Genomic DNA, 26,834 nt, shown 5'->3' on the forward strand with positions numbered 1-26,834 from the left:
TGGAAATAAAGTAAGTTTTTCCTTTTCTCCCATCCACAATAATATCTTATAATTTCAGAGCAGAATAAAACATAGGAATCATTTAATTCACATATTTGACATGCCCACACACATTGGTATCTCTTTCCTTTTATAATCTCAATCATAATCATTGGTATTTACACGACGTATGTGTATAGTGGAATTTGATTACATGTACTTTCAAATCTCTCCATTGTCATTTTTGTTTAAATAACATTTCTTAAATCATTATTGCAAAATAAGCAGATGCTAAAACCTAGTTTTGCAGTTGACAAATTAAGGCAAAGACCATGTCTTTCTAGCTAAAGCAAAGTGAAGAATTGGTATGAGTTCCTGGCAGATGGTAAGCAATGAGGCAGGCACTTTATATTAAAATTCTCACAATTATCTGGGTATTTTGTCCTTCATTCAGAGCCGCACAGTTTTCAGGTTGCAAATCTAAAAGTTTCTGACTATAAACCTAGAAACCAGCCTGGACTTGTTCTTTTCCCTCTTTCTAGACATTTGAAATTTCACATTTTTGTGATTTTCTTCTATATTTCTACATCTATATTATTTAATTTATTTCTGGACACGGTTTGATTCAACTGCCAGACATATTAGAATTATTTTGTCTTCTGAAATGACGTTCTGATTGACAACTCCTAAAGATATATCTCTCTGTCCTGGTGGAAGGAGTCCAGTGTTTGAAGTTAGGAAATCTTAGCTCCAACACTTATTTTTGTGGATTCTGGCCTCTTTGCACCTCAATTTTGTAAGCTGGAAGAAAGGGGGTAAAAATGCCTGCCCTGATTGCCTCCCAGTGCTATGTTGAGAATAAAAATGAAATACTTATAAAAGGACACTGAAAACCTCAACAAAACAATACAGTTGCTGAGCATTATTATTTGAGTGTTCTAATTCTTGACAACAAAAATAATAACCCTGTCAAAGAAAGTAGTTAAGGCAGTAAAAACAGATTGTATTTAGGGTTATTGCAATGAGGGAAAGAATCTTGATGTAGAATTGGGCTCAGTTCTGAACGTAGCATGGGCAAGATGAAGATATGGCCAAGAGCAGAGTGGGCATCAGTGGAGGGAAAGTTATAAGAGGAGACGTGAGAAGTAAGTGGCTATTGTGCCTAAACTGAGTTGTTAGGATTTTTACTGAAGGAGGGTCAGGGTGATTAGATAGCAAGGGTAGGGGATGAGGGTTTGATCAGTATTGAGGATGGTCAGACATCAAGGGTGGGGAGTCTTGCTAAACTGACTTAGCATCTTGTCATTCCCAAATAAGTTAATATCTGAGTCTCTCTAAGAGTCTCTCTCAGATAGATAAATACATAGATGCATAAATATGGATGGTTGGATGGATGGATGGATGGATGGATGGATGGGTGGACAGATGGATGGATGATGGGTGGAAGAATTGCTAGAGATCTAGGTATAGGATAGACGGATGGGTAGATGGAAAGATAGGTAGACAGACATATTAATGGATGGATGGATAGATAGGTAAAGATGATTGATATATCTCTATATTTCTATCTATATCTTTCTATGTATATATTTTATGCCAAACAATTGCCAATATACTGTTTGCCAGACATAAACATACTCTGGCTTAAATATTTTTCAATCTTTCTATATGTTGGTAGGAAGATTGATTCTTTAAATATGAAACAACCGCAAAATGAAATGGTTGAAGTGCTATTCTCTATCTCACTCTATCTCTGTCATAATGCAGGTAAGGTTTTTGATGAAACTTGTTTGACTTTTTATGTGTTGATTGTTTAAAATTTTTATATTGAACTGTCTTTGATGACATTTCTGACTACTTGAATATACATAGAAAAATTCCTTTAAAAATTAAGTCTTCTGGAGATTTATTCCCTTCAGGAAAATAACTCATTGCTTCAGTTAGCAATGAGTCTCATATTTGCATCATGTTTATGTTGGGAGAACTACATTTGGCTGCTGATGGTGACTATAGTAAGTTGGTTTTTCATATCGGACACATTTATTTTCTTCTGTGCATCAAAAAATCTGTTGATAAGTGCTTATTTTTCAAAATGATTAAATTGAAAGGCAATATAATTTGCTTTCTCTATTAGGCTATTATCTAGACTGTATGTTTTTGCCTGAGTTCTATTCGTAATGTCTAATAATAGGTTGCTTTTTATTTACTCTTACATTTGACTGGTTGAATAAACTTGCTGCATTCTGTCTTTTGAGTTGCTTCAATTCAAGTGAGACACAAGTTTATCAACCTGATCTTACTTGTCTTTACTCGTAGGATTTTTCTCCAGTTTGATAACAGACTGGGATAAGTTGTGTCTGCATATGTCTCTGTAGCTTAATTTCAGTTGAATAAAGTCTTCTACATACATAAAGGAAGAAATATACTCGACATAATGTAATGTTTTATTGAATACTATTCATATTTTTGCTCTAATCAAATTCTAAATACTCAGAAAATTCGTAGTTGCAAAATAGTAAAGGAATTCTCTTTGGATATTTAAAAGGTATGTTCTAGTCTTCAACGTCCTACGAAACAGATGTACACTCCAAAGTAATCATGGATTAATTTGTTTAAAAAATAACAGGGATTCAAAAGCATAGGATTTGGCATCATGAGATCCAAATTCAAGTTTCTTACAACTATGAGACCTTGGGCAAATCCCTAAATTCCCTGTCAATTTCTTCCTGTACTAAGTAGTTGTGATAGTAATGTCTGTCCTGCCTACCACATACAATATATTAAAATGAAATGTTATGGCACTTGATAGTTACTTATGTAGTTTAAGAAATTCTATTAATTCATTTTACTTGAATTATACTTACGTCACTTACCAAACTTGAGGTTAATCCCTTTTGTCCCAAGTATTATTCCAGGGCCTGACTCTTTTTCATTGCACAAAACTAGCATGATTCGAGTGGCTGAGTTGTATTTCTCTGCATGCCTGGGAAACGGGCTGGTCCACCAGCCTGGAAGCCAGTAAGTACATGGAACAGTCTACCCCTGTCCTGCCGATGGCACTTATGACAGATTAAACATTCCCTAGGCCACCTAATATGCTGAAGTTAACTAACTCCTTTTACTGACATAATTACATAAATACATGCATATTACTAATAATTTAATCTACTCTTGCTATTCTTCCTGAATCTAGGAACCAAATTTTAGACATGGAAAGGACTTTGGAGAGCCTTAAGGACAGCTGCCTTAAGAAATTCACATTGATCCATTTCTTCTTCATGTAAGAAATCTTAGCTTCCCAAAGCAAGAAGTTGCCTTCTTATTTGACAGATCATATTTGAGTTCCTATTTCATTACAATTTAATCTTATTTCTTCATCTTGGGTCTTTAGTGAAGGATGAGCACCATTTTTTACATAACATTAGCCATGGAAGGTAACATAATACATTCTGTGTTACCAGTGATGGCTATAAAATAATTCTAGATAGATAAATATCTATTCACCTTTTAAAGTCACGAGTGAGGCAAACATTTTAGGTTTCTGATAAACCCTGTTAGAAGGTTTCATATTAAACTTTTATAACCATAAACGCTGCTAAAAAGGAGACCCCTCAACCATGTCTCAGGTGCAATAAACAAGTGTATTTACTCTGCTTTTCACCTGAGATTCTCTTTTCCAACTTATTTCTTATCATCTTTTCTGTCATCTCTTCAGGAGCCTATGAAGACTTACGACAGTTTAATTTTAGATAACATGAGTGTAAAACATATTCTCATCCTAAAGTTATTAACTGATAAAGATGTTACATGACTCCTTTGAAAGAAAATGTTTCATAACAGAAAACTTAGCAAACTGTAAATGGAATATAACATTTTTTTAGAGTAAATACATCTGAAAGCAGATTATCTTAATTCTTGTGAAAAATCTTAAATTATAAAATATTGTGTTTGAGGATTGAGATTCCCTGGGCAGGTTAGTATTTCAGTATATTTTTAAAATATTTTTTATACCTGGTCCCAATATCTTTATTTTTGTCTGTTCCTTCCTACCTAATTATAGCATATCACTTAGGTGATGGATGGATAATACCCTACACAAAATGGCCAGGTTTCTATGTGGATTGTTTTTTTCTTTGTTTTTATTTATTTATTTTTATTTATTTTTTATTATTATACTTTAAGTTCTAGGGTACATGTGCACAACGTGCAGGTTTGTCACATATGTATACTTGTGGCATGTTGGTGTGCTGCACCCATCAACTCGTCAGCACCCATCAACTCGTCATTTACATCAGGTATAACTCCCAATGCCATCCCTCCCCACGCCCATAATAGGCCCCGGTGTGTGATGTTCCCCTTCCTGAGTCCAGGTGATCTCATAGTTCAATTCCCACCTATGAGTGAGAACATGCGGTGTTTGGTTTTCTGTTCTTGCGATAGTTTGCTGAGAATGATGGTTTCTAGCTGCATCCATGTCCCTACAAAGGACACAAACTCACCCCTTTTTATGTGGATTGTTTATAAACTGCCTTCCCATCAGAATGTCTAGTGTGCCTGGAATTCCCAGCCCCAGAGAATAGGCATCTTTTTTCTCATTTTGCTAGAGGTGCTCTGTTAAAATTCCAATGGGGCTAGAAGTGAAACCCTATTAGCCATTCTCTATTAATGATAGATTGCCAGAAATTTCCTACCCTGCAGTATCTGTCTGTAAAGAAATGCCAAGTAAGGTTCAAGTTTAATAACTGGGCCAAGGTAAAGCACATTAGTCCTGATTCCATGTGGGCTAAACTGTAGGATGCCAAGGATGTCATAAGGGAGCAACTCTTGGACGCTGTGTTGAGAAGTATCAATTTACTTAGTTTTTTGAAAAAAATTAGAAAGTTGACAAATGTGGCCAAATGGAAAACATGAATCTGCATTTAAAAAAAGAGGTAGGGGGCTCTTTATATTATTTTTTGTAACTTTTCTTTCTTTTGAAATTATTTCCAAATAATTTTTTTTTTTTAAAAAGAGAAGTTAGCAAAGGAGGATGAAGAAGGAAAATTGAACTTGGTCTAAATTTCAATTTCAATCAGCAATTGAATTTTGAATTATTTAGTTGCTTCGCTCATGAACTTTACCCACTAAATTACAAATATTTTCTAATTGGTACATAATATTTTACATATTTATGGGGTGCAGGTGATATTTTGTTACATGCATAGAATGTGTAATGATGAAGTTGGAGCGTCTGGGGTACCCATCACCTAGAGGATTCATCATTCCTGTGTGTTAGGAACGTTTCATCCTAACATGTCAGTGGAGTAGTGTCAAAACGCATGGACTTGGAACCAGATTGCCTGGATTTGAGTCCTCACTTTGCCAACTGTGAGGTTTAACATTGAGCATGTTATTAACTCTTTCTTAATCACTTCCTCATCTATTAAATGGAAGTAATAACAGTGCTTACCTCCTAAGGTTGGTCATTAGGACTAAATAATTTAGCATTTGTACAGTGCTTAAAGAGATACCTGGAATAGTGTCCAAGATATCTGTTACATCGATAATAATAATTATTATGCAAACATTTACCTTTAAAAATGATCATTTTCCACTGACTGGAAATTAGGGAGTTTGTTGCCTGAAAGGCAGATTGTTATCTACTGAGAAAAGGAAGGACCTTTCCATTATCTGAACGATAAACACAACAAAATATTTTTTTGTCTTGCCCTGTTTGAGGATCATTGATCAAGGATGTCACAAAAACGTCACAACCTTCAGGCTTTGCGAACCGTAGTTTTAAAGACACTTGGCTAGCAGGAACCTCTAGATTTCAGTTCTGTCAATGGAAAATTTTAGGGCATACATGTGCTACCTGGTAAAGTGAGATTATGTTTTCCAGAAACAAGTCTATTCTTCCTTTTAACCTATTTCACTCTTGCCAAAGTTTCCTTACGGCAATGATTTTGGAGTTTCAAAGACCGCTTATATAACACAGAGCTTTGTTACTCAAAGTGGGGTTTAGGGGGCAGTATCAGAAGCACCAGGAGCTTGCTAGAAATGCAGGATTTCTGCCCCCTGAATCTGGATCTGAATTGTAACAGGAACCCTAGGTGATTCATTCGCACCTTGAGGTTTGAGAAGCTTGGAGAACTCTCTTGACTTGCTTCTAGGGTAGCATGAAAAATCTAGAAGCAATTCCTTCTGGCTCTCACCCAAACCCCATGTGTCCTTGAAGGGTTCTTTATAAAATCCTGTCACATTCTTTCTGTATCCCTGAACAGCTGGACTCTCTGAACTCTGCCAGAGTTGTAAATATCACATAACTAATATGAATAATTCTCAGCGTTTGCAAGTACAGGCAAGCTACTGTAGCCACGTGTTTGCTGGGAACCATGCAGTAAGAGAGGTCAAAAGATATGGTGATTGTTCATTTATTCTCAGGTTCATGTGCACCAGCATCAGCTAATTGCAAATGTTTACATTTTGTTTTCCAGTTTATGAATATTCCCTTGAAGAGCGCCATTCAATAGCCAGGATTAATTAAGTTCTAAGTTTTGCTATGAAGAAAAGTGCTGAAGAGGTTAGAATTTCTAACTCGGAAAATCAATTCAATTGATGGACTTTATTCTCAAAGAAGTAGCCAGTTCTTTGTTTGTGCATTTGTATATTGATCAGCCCTTTCCATGAACATTTTGATTTTTTAATTAGGTTTCCAGTGTTTTCAGGGACTGGATTAATGACCCATGTCTGTCAACTCCTCCCAGAGTATGAGAATGGTTAAAATCCCATTAAAAAAAATTCTACATGGTAAAAGCATTATTATGATCCTGCCCACTGTGCTATTTTATTTTGGGATACACTAGGCTCACTTAGGGCCTGGAAGCAGGATCTTACTTTATGGTATAACAAAGAAGTTTGCAATGCTCTTATTCAAATATATGCCTCTCCATGTTTTATTTTCCCTCTTTGATAATCGCTTGTTGTGAAAGCCTGCCAATTTTAATTTTTTTCTGTCAACCACATTTGAGTTTATATTACTTTTATTTTTTATATTTTTAGAGACATGGTCTTGCTCTGTCACCCAGGCTGGATTGCAGTGGTGTGATCATAGCTCATTGCAGCCTGGATCTCCTAGGCTCAAGCAATCCTCCTGCCTCAGCCTCCCGAGTAGCTGGGATTGCAGGCCAACATGGCTGGCTAATTCTTTTTTATTTTTGTAGAGACAGGGTCTTGCTATTTTGCCCAGGCTGGTGTCAAACTCCTGGCCTCAAGCGATCCTCCTGACTCCCAAAGCACTGGGATTACAAGTATGAGCCACCGCATCTGGCCTATATTACTTTTATAAGCAAAGTTATTTCAGTTTAATAGGGGAATAAAGCACGAAATGACAATTACCATTGAGAATTTTAAAAAAGAAAGTAAATGTTTTATACATTTAGAAGACAAGCTCCTGTCTTCTAAGGAACTATCCTTAGAGGGTAAGAAATGAAAACATCTGATCCTGGAGTGTGAAAAAGAAAAAAAGAAGTCGTTGAGACTGGGCTGGTCACTGGGTGAGCAGGGGCCCCCTGTTGTGCCTAGGCCCAGGTGTGGCCAATGGCGCAATGGCTCAGCCCAGCTTGGTGCTCTATTAGCCCAGTCCCTGTGATTTGGTGCATTTGATCTAATTAGACTGCTCTGCACCTTTCTCAAATTTTCTCTCTTTTGTGTCTCTGGCCTCATGCGTCTAGGTGCTTTCAAATGATGTTTTACTATTACTAATTTTTAAAGAAAATTATGTTGTTATGTCTACCAAGAGTGAAAGACTGACAATATTAAAGATTCCATATAGAAAACACAGTCACTGAAGGCTTATAACAGGTGGGAAACGAATCACGTAGTATAAAAAAAGAAATATAGAAATTATACAGTTGTCAAAACGCAGGGTTTTGGAGCCCAACGTGTTTGGATTGAAGTCTTATCTCTAATACCTACTGGTGATTTGAATTTATCACTCATCCTTTATTTTTGTAAAATTTTGTTTTGAAATAATTTCAGACTTATAAAAAAACTTGCAAAAAAATTTTAAAGAGTTTCCATGTAGATTTCACCTAGTGCTGTAAATTTTAACACCTTATATACCCACGATACCATTAACAGTCTCAACAAATTCGTGTTGGTACTATACTCTTAAATAATCCATAGGCCTTATTCCAGTTTTCCTAATTGTCTGCAAATTATTTTTTCTTATTCAAGATCCAACTTAGGACCCATATAGCATTTATTTGTCAAATATTCTAGCCTCCTTCAATCTATAGCAATTCCTCAGTCTTTGTCTTTCATGAACTTGACACTCTTAAAGAGTATTGGCCAGTTATTCTGTACAATGTCCCTGATTTTGAGTGTCTACTATTGCTTCATGATTAAATGTAGGTCTCTGTTTTTGGCAATATTATGATGGGGATGATATTTTGTCCTTCCTTGTGCATCATATCGGGAGGTACATGATGATAATAAGTCTCATTAGTGTGAGGTTAATTTTGATTACCTGGTTAAGGTGATGCCTAACAGGTTTTGTCTTTTCCCTGTAAAGCTACCATTTTTTCCTTTTGTAATTAAAAAATCTTGTTGAAAGATGCTTTGAGACTATACAAATGTCCTGCTTCTCATTGTACCTCAACCTACTGATTTTAGCATTCATTATTGCTAAATACAGGCAAAATACTTAGCATAATGTCTGATATATTAAATGTTAATTTCATTCTTTTAACACCTACATATACAATAATTATGATTATTTTAATATGACAAAAATGAAGACATCATAACATTGCCTAGAAACATGTCTAATTGAGATAACGATTCTATTAGAAAAACAATTAACCAGAATTAGTTTAATTCTTTAAGAGCTGTGATAATGCACTGCTGTATTTGAAAGAACATAAATCATGTTCAGCTATTTATTAGGAATCAAATAAGGAGCTATACTTGCTTAGGAAACTAGTTTTAAATAACTAGTGCTAGACACCTTCGTGTACACAGTATATTGTTATACTTCATTGACTCAATGCTTATGATGGTCCAGGTATTATTTGGTCATTTGATCCTTATGATAACCTTTTGAAGAAGTGTCTTGACCTTACAGAATGAGCAAACTATGGCTTTAAAAGGTTAAATAGTCCGGGTGCAGTGGCTCACACCTGTAATTCCAGCACTTTGGAAAGTCGAGGTGGGCGGATCACGAGGCCAAGAGATCAAGGCCATCCTGGCCAACATGGTGAAACCCCATCTCTACTAAAATTACAAAAATTAGCTGGGTGTGGTGGCGCATGCCTGTAGTCCCAGCTACTAGGGAGGCTGAGGAAGGAGAATCACTTGAACTTGGGAGGCAGAGGTTGCAGTGAGCCAAGATCGTGCCATTGCATTCCAGCCTGGTGGCAGAGTGAGACTCCGTCTCAATAAATAAATAAATAAATAATAAATAAATAAATTTAAAAAATAAAAAAGGTTAAATAATGTATGAAATCGCACAGTTACTAAATACCAAAGCTGAAATGTAATTTCAGGTCTCTGCGACTCCAAACCCATGCTAAAGCATTCAATAATTTGGAAAGAGCAATTAAATATTTAAAAATACAGTTCCACATACTTCCATTAAAAAAAGACTATAAAATGTGTGTTTTATGATGAGTAAAGGAGCAAGACAACAATAATCTATTCTAAGCATTTATAGGTGAATAAATTTTATGTGGACCTTATACAGTTTCAATAAAGTTAGTAAATTGTTACATGTATCTTGGAAGAAAATATCACATCCCAGTTAAATTTATCATAGGTGTATGGTGTTTGTCGAATCATTTTTATGTATTAGAGATATAAATATTACTGGAAATACACCAATATACTAGAAATATTTATGTAAATAAAGCAAATATAATTTTTCTTTTATTTTACAACTCACAAAGTTAATACTTGACATAAATAAATGAACTGAAAATAATGTGACTCAATATTTATTTGATCTTATATTTGAAATTGTTTTATGAAAAAAAATCATAAATACCACTTTACCAATAAGAATAACATCTCACCTGTTTGAGAGTTTTAGGAGACAAATACGTGCCCCTCAAACATAATTATTTGAATGAATAAAAATAGAATATTAAAATATGTGTGTAAAACCTAATGATTATTAATTCATTCTTGAATAAGTGGATGGTCATTGTATTCTTTTGATCCTTTGCTATGATAAACTCATGAGATCAGCAATTATGAAAACCACGGTGACTACTCATTTTCTTCCTGCAAGCCACTTTCAGCAGGATTATTTCTTATAAAGCTGAAATAAAAAGACTTGGGGAGTCAGAAAAGTATGACTTTATGATGGTAAATAAGAAACTGTCCTAAAACAAAAAGAAGTTTTTATTAGTGACATTTTAAAACATGACTTTGAGGATTATAGATATGCCCACTCTGGATTCCTAACTCTTTATTCAAAGGTTTCTGTATTCAAGGTTTTGAGGCGTTGACTAATAATTCATCCTTGCAATACCACTGAGAAATAGGCAAACAAGTCAAATGGGAATTGAGTATATTTTGGATTATAATTCCTGTGTTATTAAAAAAGAATTAGCAGAGATTGTAATAGTGTGAAAATGGATAGCAATTAACATAGGAAAAATATGTAAAGAAGGCAAGAAGAGGTATAGACACACTCAGAAATCTAGGAGTATGACCTGAACGAGTCTGATAATCTGTTGCCCCCAGAAATTGTAATAGGATATGTTTTGGGAAAGCATGATGTGGCCTTAAGGCACAGTCATATATGGATGTAGGTGCCATAAATTTACTGCAAACCACCTGGACTCTGTACACTCCGACCAAGTCTTCAAAAAATGTTTCGTAATTTTATTTTCTACCATAGGAAGACATAATGCTGCTTTTGTTTGTCTCAAAGTTACCATTCCCCCTTCTTTCAAATAGCTAACTCTTTTCCATAGATTTTAAGAAAGTAGTTAGCAAATTCAGTTGATTTTATTTATACCTTTTATGTTCTTTAATATTTTACTTCAGAGTTTTTATTTTCTGTTTTGTCAAGACTCTTAATGCATTTGTTGGGTCTTCCCACCACCATTTTCTTGCATATTTCTTTTTCTTTCATGTTAAGTATTTCTTAAGGATGAAATCCAAGAGCACATAATGTTTAAGCTGTAGTAAATACACCATTGCTTCAGCATTACATTTCTTTCACCCAGTTTGGAGTGCAGTGGCATGATCTCAGCTCACTGCAAGCTCCGCCTCCCGGGTTCATGCCATTCTCCTGCCTCAGCCTCCCGAGTAGCTGGGACTACAGGTGCCCACCGCCACACCCAGCTAATTTTTTGTGTTTTTAGTAGAGATGGGGTTTCACTGTGTTAGCCAGGATGGTCTCAATCTCCTGACCTCATGATCCGCCACCTCAGCCTCCCAAAGCGCTGTGATTTTTTCATTGACATTGCTTTTTATGACAATGCCCAGGGTTCTGTTAGCCTCTTTGGTTGCAGAAGAGTCCTTTGTTTTATATACTATTTGGGGTCATTTATTATTTAATTAAAGGATGCATAACTAATTAGTGACACAGCAAGTTTTCTTACTCACAGCTATCCAAAATGGCTCTTCTTCCTGCATTCATAATCTCAGTTGGTGACACTGTGGTTCACCAGTCAATCAGCTAGAAATCTTAGAGATCTGTGCTTGACTCCAGATGTCTCTCACTCACTCCAAACTTTTAAGTCCAATTAATCACAAAGTCCTTTCTGTAGGATTGGAAAGATGAATGTCCCAGCCTCCTGACCTCCGGTTAAATGATTCTGAGGCATGTTTTTGTTTTGTTTTGTTTTTTTCTCTACTGTTGCTCAGTCCATGGGGACTGAGGGCCAATCGGTTATAATGATAACATGTCCAATACTATACCTGCTATTGTTTTTTTTTTTCCTTTTTCCTTGTCTTACTTTTCCTAGTCCCTTGAGCAAGTGCTATCTGGGATCACCTTCCAAATAAACTGTCTGCCCCTAAGTCCTTATATCAAGATTGGCTTTAGGCGTAATCCAAGCTAAGGCAAGGCTTGAAGAATATGGAAGCCATGACTGACCAAGATTGAGAGAATATTGTCATCAGAAGGGATGTCACATATCTGTACCACAGACAAGAGCTAAGGGTAGCAATGCAAGGAACTAAAAGATGTTGCCTATGGCTGACTGGAGCAGAGAGTATGAGGGCAAAAGTTGTCAAATAGCAGGGACTAGTTCATGGTGTGCCCTAGAACTCATGTTCACCTTGTTGGCATGACTCTCAGTGAGAATGGGATTCTAGATTGAATGATTTCAAGTGGGGGAGTGATATGCTAGGTAATATACAGCAGCAAGCCCTAACCATTTTGGCACCAGGAACCAATTTCATGAAAGACAGTTTTTCCACAGAGGGTAGGAGGAGATGGTTTTGGGATGATTCAAGCACATTACCTTTATTGTGCACTTTATTTCTATTATTATTACATTATAATATATAATGAAATGATTATACAACTCACCATAATATAAAATCAGTGAGAGTCCTGAGCTTGTTTACCTTTAATGAGAAGGTCCCACCTGGGTGTAATGGATGAGAGTGATGGATCATCAGGCATTAGATCTCATAAGGAGCATGCAACCTAGATCCCTCCCAGTGCAGTTCACAATAGGGTTCACACTCCTATGAGAATCTAATGCTGCCACTGCTGATCTGACAGGAGGCAGAGCTCAGGTGGTAACGCAAGCCATGGGGAGCAGCTGTAAATACAGACGAAGCTTCCCTGGGTTGCCTGCTGCATAGCCCAGTTCCTAACAGGCCATGGCCTGTGGTCTGGGAGTTGAGGCCCTCGCATACAGAATGAATTTAAAGAGAAATAGAGCCATGACACTTATGAGGAAGTTACTGCAATGATAGTGACCGATGTTTGGAGAAGAGTATCGGTAGTGACTGGCAAGAAATGAATGGATTACACAACTGTTTAGCAGACAGTATCTTCCTAGATTGCCATCGTGATTCCATATCAGAGTGAAGCAGGCAATAGTGGTAACTAAGGAAAACTTGTCATTTCAACAGGGAACCTTTTCAGTCAGAATTATTGATGTATTTGCAAATTTCCTTTGAAGATCTATTTGTCCTCAAGAAAAGGTCTTTAGCTTAAATCTGTATCCCTGTATCTTAATCTAATTCCAAACATATTTAAATACTTACAGTGACTGAGAAACTCATATCCTAGTCTTTTGGTTCATATTTGGTGGTAATTGTTAGGGTTCATTAGAGACATATATTTAAATCAAACTCTGACTCTAAAAGTGAGAATGCAGAAGGTAAATTTTACCAATTTACTGATGAGCATGGAAATAAATTAGAATGATGGAAAACAATATATTAAGCAAGTGCTTTTATAAAATTATTACTGACATCTTTGAGATAAATGATCCTGCCATTGAATCCTTCCTTCATTTTAGGGTTCTTAGTGACCACTTATTTCAGTTAGCTCCATGAAAATGAGTTTTGCTGTTCCTGTTAGTCAGCACAAAATAAAAATGATCATAAATCTTTTATAAAGATGAGGCTTGCATTAAAAAGAAAATCTAATTGAAAGTTGCTTTAAATTTTGAGTGATTAATTTCATGTCAAATAAGTCATTAGAAATCGTGATGGCTATAAAAAAGCAATCATTTGCAAAATTGGAGAAAGCTAAATTCCATCTAGATACACTTTTCTACTTTTAAAATTTGTATATTGGGAGAGATACAATATAGCAATTGTGGAATTTTAATGTAATAGCCTGTTATTATAGGTAGTTTGTATATGTGTGCTGTTGGGCTCTCAACCAACTAATTATTTTCCCTCTGGATACTTCTATTTCAGGTGATCATCTGTATTATATTTGGTTGGTGCAAAAGTAATTGCGGTTTCTGCCATTTTAGTGTTTCTCTTGTTTCTTGTCTAATAATAATATATCTACTTAATATCATTTCAAACATAAAACAAAGATTAGGTTTTTTTATGTTTTGGGTTTTAACAGATAGATATATACACACACATATATATAAATATATATTTAACATTTTTATACATACATATATATGTATATATATTTTTAAAAATAGGCACTATATACCTGTGTAGTTAAATACTAAGAGCTAAAGCTCGTGGCCCCATTTTATGAAAACAAAGGGTGCAATCTAGGAACTGTCTCCCTAAATATCTGTAATGTACTCCAAATGTACTCTCCAGTAACCAATATTGTTTGTCCTACAGCTCTTGTATTTTTAAGAGTGGACATAATACGCTAAATTTGGAGAGGTGATTGTATTTGAAAGATAAAAATGTCTGCAGGTCAGCCGAGCGTCGTGGCTCATGCCTGTAATCCTAGCAGTTTGAGAGGCTGAGGCAGGTGGATCACTTAAGGTCAGGAGTTCGAGACCAGCCTGGCCAGCATGGCGAAATCCCATCTCTACTAAAAATATAATAAATTAGTCTGGCATGGTGGCAGGTGCCTGTAATCCCAGCTACTTGGGAAGCTTAGGCAAGAGAATTGTTTGAACCCAGGGGGACAGAGGTTTCAGTGAGCTGAGATTGTGTCACTTCACTCCAGCCTGGGCAAAAGAGTGAAACTCTGACTCAAAAAAAAAAAAAAAAAAAAAAAAGTCTCTAGGTCTAGATCCGTTGGTGCAAGACATCTTCCATGAAACTGCTTTTCATTATGGGATGTACATAAAACAAATTAAATATGTAATGATGTAACATAAAATCGCTTTTGATTTTTAATCCAATGAAATCTTGACATAACATGCTCTACTATTTTTGGAGGAACTAGTCAAACTAAAAAGAACCTCAGAATAAGTTGCCTGTCATCAAGACTGAACTGATTATTCAGTGGACAACTAAAATGCAGTGGTGATGTTAACTATTTTCTTTTCACATACTTCAAAATTTAATTACCAGAAAAAAAATATTATATTATTTAGTACTACCGAGGACTCAGGTTTTAAAAGCAAACTATAATAATTGTGGGGTAAAGTAGAAGCATCATTTTTGTTTTAAGTGAAAGACTCTTCATTTCACATTTACTATGCTACATATTATTGATTTTCTTCTCTGGTGGTGTTTTTTGCAGAGAGTGAATCTGTCCTTCGATTTTCCATTTTATGGCCACTTCCTACGTGAAATCACGGTAGCGACTGGGGGTAAGTGGTTTTCTACCCATTCACCTTAAGTAATCTATGGTTTGACTGCAGTTATTTTTAATGTACTCTATATTTCAAGGTGGGTATTTATTGATAAAACCATTGTGTTTTATCACAAAGCCATAGGTATAAATAAAACCAAACAAAGGGTATTGTTATTGGAAAACTTCTCAGCAGGAAAAAAAAAGTATTTATAATAATTTTCAACCTAGATCACCTCTGCTTTTCTTCCAAATTTTAATTCCTTTTTGGTAGTTTGGTAAAACTCTCCACATGGCAGAAGTTGGAATAGAGCTAGAAAGAAAGGCTGCTTAATGAAGCTGCTGGTGATCTTAATTTTCTTTTAATGTATATATTTGCTATATATATGTACATATATATAAAATATGTAAAATATATATAAACCTATATAATATATAAATATATATAAACATATAAAATATATGTACATATATACACACACATATGTATACACAAAAACACACAACCATATGCACATTAGCTTTGATCATTTTTTTCCTTGAGTGTTACCTATTTTGATTGACAATTCATTTGAGAGTCTTCAAATAAAGGCTGAAATCCAGCTCAAATGTTTTAAATTTTATTTTTCTCCACCAGCTTAGAGGTTAGTTTAGAGATTAGCAATATCCTAGCAAAGTAATTATCATTCTTTATTGTGTATCTCAGAAGTCAGAAATATTTTAGTCTTCAAGTGCTACTAGAAGCGATAAGCAAAATGCCAGGGAATATCCCTGTAGGCTTTATGATGCAGGGGTAGGGAAGAAGGAGAAAAACACATAAAAATGGAACAGTAAGTAAAGAAGAAATTAAAAGAAATTCTATAGATGTACAAAGAGGCTGTGAGCATCTATGCCCAAAGCACCATAGACAGAGTCTCTTTCCTTCACTGACTCTTACCAGGGGTCTTTTGGATGGTGTGAAAACCATGTTAAGCATTGCCATTTTTTTTTTTTTGCCATACTTTAATATAAGACCTAGAAGGTACTTAGGATTCAGAAGAAGATTTGTAATCAGAAATATCAACAAGTAAATGGAAGTGTTTTGAGCACCTACTCTGAGTGATGGTAAATAAGTCCACCTCTGCCTTAGAGTTGTGTAGCTTAGTGAAATATTAGGTAAAGTGAAGCAGAATGTGAGGAATTGCTTAGGAAATATAAGTGATGAAATATGCCCAGGTGCAGTGGCTCACACCTGTAGTCCCAGCTACTTTGGAAGCCCAGGAAGGAGGATTGCTTGAGCCCAGGAGTTCAAGACAAGCCTGGGCAACACTGTGAGACCCTATCTCTACAAAAACATTTAAAAACTTAACCAGGCATGGTGGGGTGCTCCTGTAGTCCCAGCTACTCAGGAGGCTGAGGCAGGAGGACCGCTTGAGGCCAGGAGTTTGAGACTGCACCGAGCTGTGGTCATGCCATTGCACTACAGCCTGGCTGACAGAGCAAGACTCTATCTCTGAAAATAAAATAAATAAAATAAAATAATTAGCTGGTATGGTGGCATGTACCTGTAATCTCAGCTACTTGAGAGGTTGAGGCAGGAGGATCACTTGAGTCCAGGAGTTTGAGGCTGCAGTGAGCTATGACCACACCACTGCACTACAGCCTGGGCAACAGAGAAAGACCCTATCTCTAAAGAAAAAAACAAACGGAAATCAGAAAAAGAAAATACAAATGATAAGCTATGGGTTTCCGGGGATGATGTAACTCAAACATCTCTGAGTCTTAAATGAGAGTTAAGACTACAGAAAAATTGGTGTTCAGAGTGTTTCTGGGATCTCTTCTGTGATTGACTAGACAGACGTCCTAAGCAGATAGACCTATTTGACAGATGCTTGCCATCCTTACAAATCTTAAAAAGGTTCTTAACCAGAGAAGTCTTGGAAGGAAAATGGAAACCACGAGTTGACTGCAGGCCATTCTCAATAGACCTGGGCTGGGAGTTTTAAGTAGAAACACAAAGATGCCTCTTTTGTTGGCTATCAGTTCTTTTTGTGTTTACAGATTCCTCTTGAACCGGCTTCTACATTGGGTGTGAGAAAAATTAAAGTGATATGTTTTCATGGTGCATCCAAGCTGTGCTAATAAATAAAGGGAATGCTTTAAACCATAATCCTCTTCATCTTACTTCATGGTTTTGCCATTTCCCACATTTCCTTGAAATCTCTCCATCTCTTTCCACACAGACACAAATTTAACATTGAAATTAAGTCAAGATAATGTCTCATCTTATTGCTAAGATCAGCACAACTTAAAAATGGAAAGTTGTTTAACAATGTAGACATATGCATAGTTTACCATGGACCCTCTTTGTATATGTATTTTACTGTGAATGAGCTTAAGTTTCTAGTTTAAAATGTGAATTACAGCTAAAACATCTGGTCATTTATCTTATAAACTATAAAAATAAAATCTTTGCTTATTAAACATTTCAATATTCAAAAGCTTCAATAATCCATATGTACAATGGAATTGGAAATATCATCTATTTTCTGGTTCACTGATAGTGGAATCTGAAAGCATTCATTTATCTTTCTAGATAAAAAATACTTCAGAATACAAATATTTCAAGCACTAGAAAACTAGTTCTCTGAATTTCATCAACAGTTTCATTAGTGATACCACCAAGATGTTTTTTTTCCATATCACACTGCATTGTTTTCTTTCTATTTGAATATTTTAATTGGTTCTTTTTTACTATTAGCCTGCTAGTGTGATCTTTTAAATGTTCGAAAATGTAGATTTAAGTTTGAGGATTTGATTTGTAATCAAATAGCTATCCTAGGAATGACATTTTTACCTGAGTCCATCATGGGTACCATTACGGTGATGAGATGGGAGTATGTGAGATGGGTTAATTACTACTTTATGTAATGGGGAAGAGAAGAAGTAACGTTATACAGGTAATTTTGGTCCCAGTATGTAAGTATGTAGAGAGATGGTGATTCTTAATTAAGGTACTATGTGGAATTGTGGGAAGTTGGACATGAGACTGAAAAGCAAAAGTGATATGAATTTAAAAGCTAATAATGAATGTGTATTACTTACCTTGATCATAGAACAATTTGCCTTCTCTTTCTACACAGGTTTTGACTTACAGATTTCATAAGAAAGCAGTTTAAATTTTAGCTCTATTTTATTTCATTTGCTACGTAAAATACTAAAATGTTTATTAAGTAATATATTTACATATCCGAAAACTAATAACGTGGACATTTAAAAAGTGAAACAGACAAAAGTAAAATGTAAATCTCCCTTCTTCCTTTGCCTCTTCGCTCACCAGTTTCCTGCCCAAGAAAAAAATATCTTATTTTTTGAAGTATGGTATATTAAAATTCAAACTTGGAGTAGTTTCCTGTATCTGGCCAATAATCATTAGGTTTTTTTTCTGTTTAAATTCCCACTAAGAGAGATTTTAAAACAATAATAATGCATCTTATCTTCATTAGGTTTTCAGGAAGTATATTACCAAATCTCCCAGCTCCTTTTATGTTCTGGCTTTCAAGTGGTAATATTTTAATTGTAGTCCAAAATAGTATTTCATACTCTTTATAGGGACTTGATTAATAACAGGAATAAAAGTCTTTTTAGGAGAGGAAGAGAGTTAGTTATTACTCATGATGATTGATTTGTAAATACCAACCACATCTTCTTTCAAGTGTATAACCCCATAAAACAAAGCGTGTTGTATCCATTAACTTTCTGCATCTAGGGAGAAGGTGGATGGAGTTTTTTTGTATTATTATTATTATTAACAGAGATCACAGGTTATGGTTATCTGAGATCTATGCATGAATGGAAGATACTAAAGAGATAGATGCTGGATGAAAGTAAATCCATTCCAACTGGCTTCAATAATTTAAAGTTACAAGCTCAAGTCTCAAGGATTCCTAGACAGAAAGATAAATTGCGTGATGTCTACTCTACTGCATCTAAATAATTCTCTGAGATAGACCTCCAAAACCCTGAGAGTTCATCTGAGCTGTCTTCTTTGATAATTTACTCCTCCCTCAAACTGTCTAGTGTCAGCAGTAGATTCAGTAGCTTGAACATTATTATATATGTATGTATTTATTTTGTAGACAGGATCTTACTCTGTCACCCCAGCTGGAGTGCAGTGACACAATCATAGCTCACTGTAGCCTTGACCTCCTGGGCTCAAGTGATCCTTCCACCTCGGCTCCCCAAGTAGCTGGGACTACAGGCATGACCACTATGCCTGGCTAATGTTTAGATTTTTTTGTAGATATGGGGTCTCACTATGTTGCTCAGGCTGCTCTCAAACTCCTAGCCTCTAGCAATCCTCCCATCTCAGCCTCCCAAAGTGCTGGGATTACAGGTGTGAGACCCTGTGCCAGGCTATATTGTTTTGTCCTTCACGAATTGCATATTCACAACCACTTTTGTTTCTCCTGCATGTCTGTTCATACATGCTTTATTTCATTAGCACTGGCTCCTTGCGGCAGGGGTGGGAAGCATAATTGGAAATTAAGCCATTAGGAGACCCAGAGAGGAAGCACCCAGGAGCAAGAGTTGACTCAATAGGAATCAGCAAGAAAAATACAAGAGGCAGAAACATGGGTAGAATGAAGGAGGACCATTAGACGTAAACAAAAGAGAGCAGAGCATTGGCATACGATGGATAAGTCATGATTGGAGGACAGGAATGGGGGAGGTGGATCAGCTGAGACGAGGGTGTAGGTAAAAACAAGGTCTCCAGGCTCATCATAACGGCCACTGAAGTGTCCACTGATTGCTAGTGCTAGAATACTCCATTAGGGATGTTTATACCAGGAAAACATCATTCATCTTCTTGCAGCAGATCCAGGCTTTCTTGGAAACACTGGCAGTAATATTTTTGCTTGTAGCCTTTCCTAGTCACTGCAGCAGTAATTCAGATAAATAGCAATTTTACACAGATGCTTAAATACATCACCCAATTTAAAATAAAGGTTATCTAAGTGACTCTGTTTAATTAATAAAGTAACAATGTATGCCAGATGCTCTAACATTGTCCAATCCTGGAAAATAAAGGAAAGAAATACTAAATAGTGCAGGACTGACATTAGACCCTGGTCATTTCAGAAATGAGTTCAAAAGAGCCCCCTCAATTCCTACTTAAGCCAGAAATTGAGTTGCATTTTCTTAGAGGAGGAGTCAGGCTTCCAGGTTAAGATAAATAGACTTTTGAATCTGAATACTTCATCAGTTCCTAAGCCAAGCCAATCGTAACTGTATGATCTTCAGCAAATGACTTAATCTCTCTGATCTCAGTTTCCTTACCTATAAAATAGCACAATAAAAGTACCTGGTTCATAAATATTTTGTGATGATTAATTAACATATGTTAATGATACCTGTTTCGTAGAAAATGCTACATAGATAGCATACGCTATTACTGCATTTTTCTCCACATGTACATTTTCTCTTTTATTTCTTTTCAAAATGCTTTTTCTTTAAGGCCTGTGCTGTCTTTTTAGGTTGTCTGTTGTTTTCTTTAATGACCTCATTCATTAGATTTCTCTCCATAAAGCATAGAAAGGGTCTCAAGGAATGTTTAGGAACATAACCCATTGTCATCTCTAACTGCTCCTATTAAAGACTGGCTCAACCATTCGTGTCTAGGAAGTAGAATAGCATGTAAATAACTTGGGAAGTCCGCTTGATCAGCATGGCTATATCTATCACTTCTTGGTGCTGTTCAGAATCTCTCTAAAGACTGTCCCATGACGACATTTTGCGACTCTGGGACACTGTCTGGAAACCTTAGAAAATTTAGCAATTTTGTAACACATGGTAGAATCTTGAAATCTTTCTCTAATTGTGACAACATAGTTTATAACTGGGTAACAAGCATTATAATCAGTAAGACATATATATTGTTATACCCACATATTCATTCTATCCTTTGTATAGCAAGAATTGTAGGGCCAAGTTATCAAAGCGTAAAGATAGTCAAGGGTGAAATGATTGGGATGGGAATGGACATCCCCCTTGGTAGCAGCCAGGTAGCCTTGAGGTTTATTTAATTGCTAACAATCCAATTTAAAAATGTATTCAAGATCCAACCCCAAATGCAGAGTTAAATATTAGTCCAATTTCTGTGTAACATTTTGCCTTTGAACTGGGAAACAGATTTCTCTATATGTAGTCATTATTTCATTACTACCTTTATTTTCAAGATCTTTTTCTATTTTTTTAATACATTACAGAAAACCAGTTGGTATAAAGTTAAAGTAGCTAAAAACTATGCTCTCACTTAGAGCTATATAGCTCTGGAATTGAGACATAGTCATAAAAAAAATAGATCTAAATATTTTGTTGGCTAATTCTAGTGGGGTTATGATGGGGTTAGATTACTTTGTTGATGTGAATAGCCTGAGGGCTACAGAGAAATTTTCATTTAATCTGCTGGAATTATTGTTCAAATGAGAAGCTTCTCCTGAAGGCGAAGAAAATGTCTTTTAATTGGCTTATTGTCAATTTCCAAAGCTAATTTTAAAAATAAGCACAATTTAGTTAATAGCTCATAAAGAAAATGCAAAGCACTTTTAGTTGACTCCAGAAAAAATGTAAAATTAAGATAATTTAGAGCAATTAGATTTTGTAAAAAAAAATGTAAATTATAGAGTGAAAACGTTAAAAATATTTTAATTGTAGCAAAATATGCAAAGCATAAAATTTGCCACTTATGAATGTACTGTTTATGAAGTTTTAGTCAGTAAGCTCTGGAAAAAAATTGTTTTTCCTCCTTGTTCTCCTTCTCCTCCTCCTTCTCCCCTTCTTTTTCTTCTTCTTCTTTGAAGCATGGTAATCTCTTCAGGTAAATTACTAGTTTCTTCCAAAATGCCTTGAAAACACAACTATTTTTCAAATCTTCACTCCAATGTATTTGTATAAGCCAGGTTTATTGTTCTCACACTCTTTACCTTTCTACCTCTTAATCATTAAAGATTATCTTGGAGAAATTTTTTAAGCTATTTATTTTATATTAGATGAATCTAATAAAACTTGAGACAAACCTGGACAACACAGTGAGACTTCATCTCTTCAGAAAAAAAATTTAACAGTTAGCAGAGCATAGTGGTATGCTCCTGTAGTCCCAGCTTTTCAGGAGGCTGAGGCAGGAGGATTGCTTGAGGCCAGAAGTTCAGGGCTGTAGTTACCTATGATTATGCTACTGCACTCCAACCAGAGTGACAGAGCAAGATGTTATCTCTAAAAATAAATAAATAAAATCTAATAACTGATAATATAATTTGGAGATGATTGAGTACTCCCATTTTCTATACAGTTTGAAAAATAAGAGTCATGGAACATTATATATGTAAAAATGAAGTATAAGATTATGTGTTAGCAGGGAAAGAATGTTTATCATGATAATCAAGATATAATATTTTAAGTATACTGTGATGGTAATTTTTTAGAAATACATAGCAGTGGAAGGAAGAGCTAATACTGATTGCTTTGAAATGATGACATTGGTCTTATGTTTCTATTCCCTAGCTTCCAAGAATTCAGTTGAAAAATGTTGTTTATATTTCAGTCCTCTTGTAATAATGATTGTAAGGAGTGAGTAGAAATCTGGTTTCTACTCATTTATTTTAACAGAGAAGGGTACCCATATGTTTTAACACTACTTATCAGAGTTTTATTTCTCCCACTGGTATATAATACTGCTCATATTCTGAATTCTCTTATTTTCCATAAGGCTTGAAATATGTTATTTAAATTAACCTGATTTATTTTATCATAAAAATAAAATATAACAATGCATTAGAAGAAGACTAGAGAAGGACTACTTTATAATCCTGAGATTGGGAGCATTTTTCTAAGACTGATACAAAGCCCAGAAACCATAAATGAAAATATTGAAAAAAATGCATATAATAAAATTTTCATATATTAAAAATTCATGGCATTTAAATACCCTCACTTAAGAAAAGAGAAATAAAAACCTGGGAACTATTACAAGGAACTTAAATAAATTTACAAGAATAAAACAACCCCATTAAAATTGGGCAAAGGATATGAACAGACATTTCTCAAAAGAAGACATTTATGTGGCCAACAAATATATGAAAAAAAGCTCATCATCACTGGTCATTAGAGAAACGCAAATCAAAACTGCAATGAGATACCATCTCATGCTGATTAGAATGGTGATTATTAAAAAGTCAGAAAACAACAAATGCTGGCAAGGCTGTGGAGAAATAGGAACGCTTCTACACTGTTGGTGGGAATGTGTATTAGTTCAACCATTGTGGAATAGTGTGGCAATTCCAAAGGATTATAAATCATTCTACATAAACACGAATGTTTATTGCTGCACTATTTACAATAGCAAAGACTTGGAACCAACCCAAATGCCCATCAATGATTGATTGGATAAAGAAAATGTGGCACATATACACCATGGAATACTATGCAGCCACAAAAAAGAATGAGTTCATGTCCTTTGCAGGGACATGGATGAAGCAGGAAGTCATCATTCTCAGCAAACTAACACAAGAACAGAAAACCAAACACCGCCAAACACCACATGTTGTCACTCCTAAGTGGGAGTTGAACAATAAGAACACATGGACACAGGGAGGGGAACATCACACAATGGGGCCCGTCAGGGAGTGGAGGACAAGGGGAGGGAGAACATTAGGACAAACACCTAATGCATACAGGGCTTAAAACCTAGATGACAGGTTGATAGGTGCAGCAAACCACCATGGCACATGTATACCTATGTAACAAACCTGTACATTCTGACATTCTGCACATACGTGTATCCCAGAACTTAAAGAAAAAAAAAAGGAAAAAACAAAGCAAAACAAACAAACAAAAAACCTGGGAAAGGAAATATTTAAAACACATATGACAGTGAAAGGACTGTTCTCCTTAATATATAAAGAGCTCATGTAAGTAAAAGAGAAATGTAGCAACTAAACAATGAGCAAATGACAAAGAAAAGAAATTACAGGAATTTCTGGTTTCAGGTATTTATTATAAAGTGTTTGGAGGTTGTCACTCTCATTCTATCGAGAAAAAGCTAAACAAACTGAAAATTGAAAATTTCTGTTAGACCCACGAGAGAGCTGAGATTGCAGGGTGTATTAGGGTTCTGTAGAGGGACAGAACTAATAGGATAGATGGATCTATGAAGGGGAGTTTATTAAGAAGTATTGACTCACATGATCAAAAGGTGAAGTCCCCCAATAAGCCATCAGCAAACTGAGGAGCAAGGAAGCCAGTATGAGTCCCAAAACCTCGAAACTAGGGAAGCCAACAGTGTAGTCTTCATTCTGTCCCTGAAGGCCTAAGAGCCCCTGGCAAACCACTGGTGTTAAGTCCAAGAGTCCAAAAGCTGAAGAACTTGGAGTCTGATGTTCGAGGGCAGGAAACATCCAGCACAGGAGAAAGATGAAGGCCAGAAGAGTGAGCAAGTCAGCTTCTCCCACCTTCTCCTGCCTGCTTTATTCTAGCCTGTCTGGCAGTTGATTCGATGGTGCCCACCCCCACTGAGGGTGGGTCTGCCTCTCCGATTCCGCTGACTCAAATGTTAACCTTCTTTGGCAGCATCCTCACAGACACACCCAGGAACAATACTTTGCATCCTTCGATCCAATCAAGTTGACCGCATCACAGAAGGCAAACCACTGTCCCCAAAATGTAGAGACACAGGCACATCCAAAGACACACAGAGGAGATCGGATCATCTGGGGCAGAAGCCGCTGCAACCACAGATTGCTGATAATACTTAAAATGTGACTTCCACAAAGCTAGAATTTCAGTGCGGATGAGCCTAAGGGCTGGAAACTCCTGAAGATTCTAGTCTTAGGGGGACCTTTAAACTTCTGTGGGCTTGACCCCCAGGAACCGCAGAAGGTTCTCCCAGTGACGATCTATGAAACTCCCAGATGGCTCTGCTGGAGTAAGGGAAGAGGAATCATTGTGAAGTACACCTAGAGCCTCCTCCAGAACAAAGACCTTCCTAGGGCCTTATCCTAGCTGGGGGGAGGTCATTTCTCCCACTGGAGCAAGCCCCTGGAGTCTTCTAGGCTCACATAAGGGAGAATTAAAAATTCATAGTCAACAAGAGTCAAGACTTTAGGGAAATACATCTGGAATGCTATATCCAGGGAGGGGAGTAGGAGGCAGGGAGGGGGAAACCCTATTCCACTAGAGACACCCTTAAGAGAGTCACAGCCCAAAGATACAGACCTACTAAATACTAAAGACTAAGAAACTTCTAAAATGGAAATGCAAAGAAAAAAGGAATGAAAGAAAATAAAACAAAAGCAGAACAGAATATCAGAGACCCGTCGGATAATAGCAAAAGACACAACATCTATGAACTTAATTGGAATATCAGAAGAGAAGAAAAAGAGAAAGAAGAAATGTTGGAAATACCAATAGCTGAGTGCTTTCCAAAACTGACAGATATCAAACTAGGAAGCTCGGAGAAAAACAACCAGAAGATCACCAAAAGATCACACATAGGCATATTATTTGCAAGCAAACAAAACAAACAAACAAGCTTTAAATAAACCAGAGAAAACTACACCTCACTGCAAAATACCCGATCAGTATTTGTGCCATTGCACTCTAGCCTGGGTGACAAGAGTGAAACTCCATCCAAACAAACAAACAAACAAACAAAAACAGGAGAAGTCTGAGAAACTATCACAGCTAAGAGGAACATAAGGAAACATAACAGCTAAATATAATGTTATATTCTGGATAGAATCCAGGAAGATCAAAAGGACATTATGTAAACATAGAGAAATCTGAATACATTTAGTTAATAATTCAGCTAATAATTATATATCAATATTCAATATCAATTCAGCTAATAATGATATATCAATATTGTTTCAAAAATTTTGACAAAGGCATCATACCTTTGTCAGGGTATGTATGATGTTGGTAGTATGGGAAATCAGATGTGGAGTATATGGGAGACCTATACTGTCTTTGCAACTTTCTGTACATGTCAACCTATTCTAAAATTAGAAGTTTATTTTTTAAAAAGGAAATATAAGTGGCTGTTACACATGTTAACACATAACCTCACTCCCAATAAGTGAAATGCAAGTTAAAACTATAGAGATGCTGTTTTTACTTGAGCAATTTTAAAAGGTTTTTTAAAAACCTTTTAGTAACTTTTGTCGCTCGATATTTTCTTTAAGGTATGGAGAAAAAGAAAGTCTCAAGATTTGCTGATGACAATGTATTATTATCCACTAAAATATAAAATGTATAACTAACACTGTGATTTCTACTCCTAAAAATGTATCTTATAGGTGTATTTGTGTGTGAACAATGTGTATAAGGATATCCACCGCTAAAGACTGAAAACCACCTGAATGCCCATCGTTAAGGATGTTCAGGTTGTGGACAGGTTAAATAAACTACTGGGAACCCACAGAGTAGAATACTATGTGACCTTTAAGCAGAATGAGATACTTAAGGTATGCTTATTAAAAAAAAATAAAACACCACAGGATGCAGATGTTACTTACATATATATGTACATATATATGTATGTATGTATGTGTACAGACAGATGTATAAGCTATCTCTAAAACAATTTGGAAGAAACATAGATATGATTCCAAGTGAACAGAAAAATCTCTAGAGA

General features: G+C 35.8%; 1 protein-coding gene across 3 annotated transcripts in view; it reads left to right on the plus strand.

Annotated features, from left to right (window-relative positions):
• Positions 1-26,834, plus strand: part of PLXDC2 (plexin domain containing 2) — a 467,700-nt gene that overhangs the window by 238,435 nt on the left and 202,431 nt on the right. For all 3 annotated transcript variants that reach the window (XR_010577861.2, XM_074001155.1, XM_074001156.1), the window contains one exon: positions 15,113-15,182. Coding sequence is in view for 2 of the 3 variants with exons in the window: in XM_074001155.1 (XP_073857256.1) it covers positions 15,113-15,182 (70 nt within the window). In the remaining variant the exon portion in view is untranslated. The remainder of the gene's footprint in view (positions 1-15,112; positions 15,183-26,834) is intronic.

This window comes from Macaca fascicularis, chromosome 9, assembly GCF_037993035.2.
Source record: "Macaca fascicularis isolate 582-1 chromosome 9, T2T-MFA8v1.1".
NCBI lineage: Eukaryota > Metazoa > Chordata > Mammalia > Primates > Cercopithecidae > Macaca > Macaca fascicularis.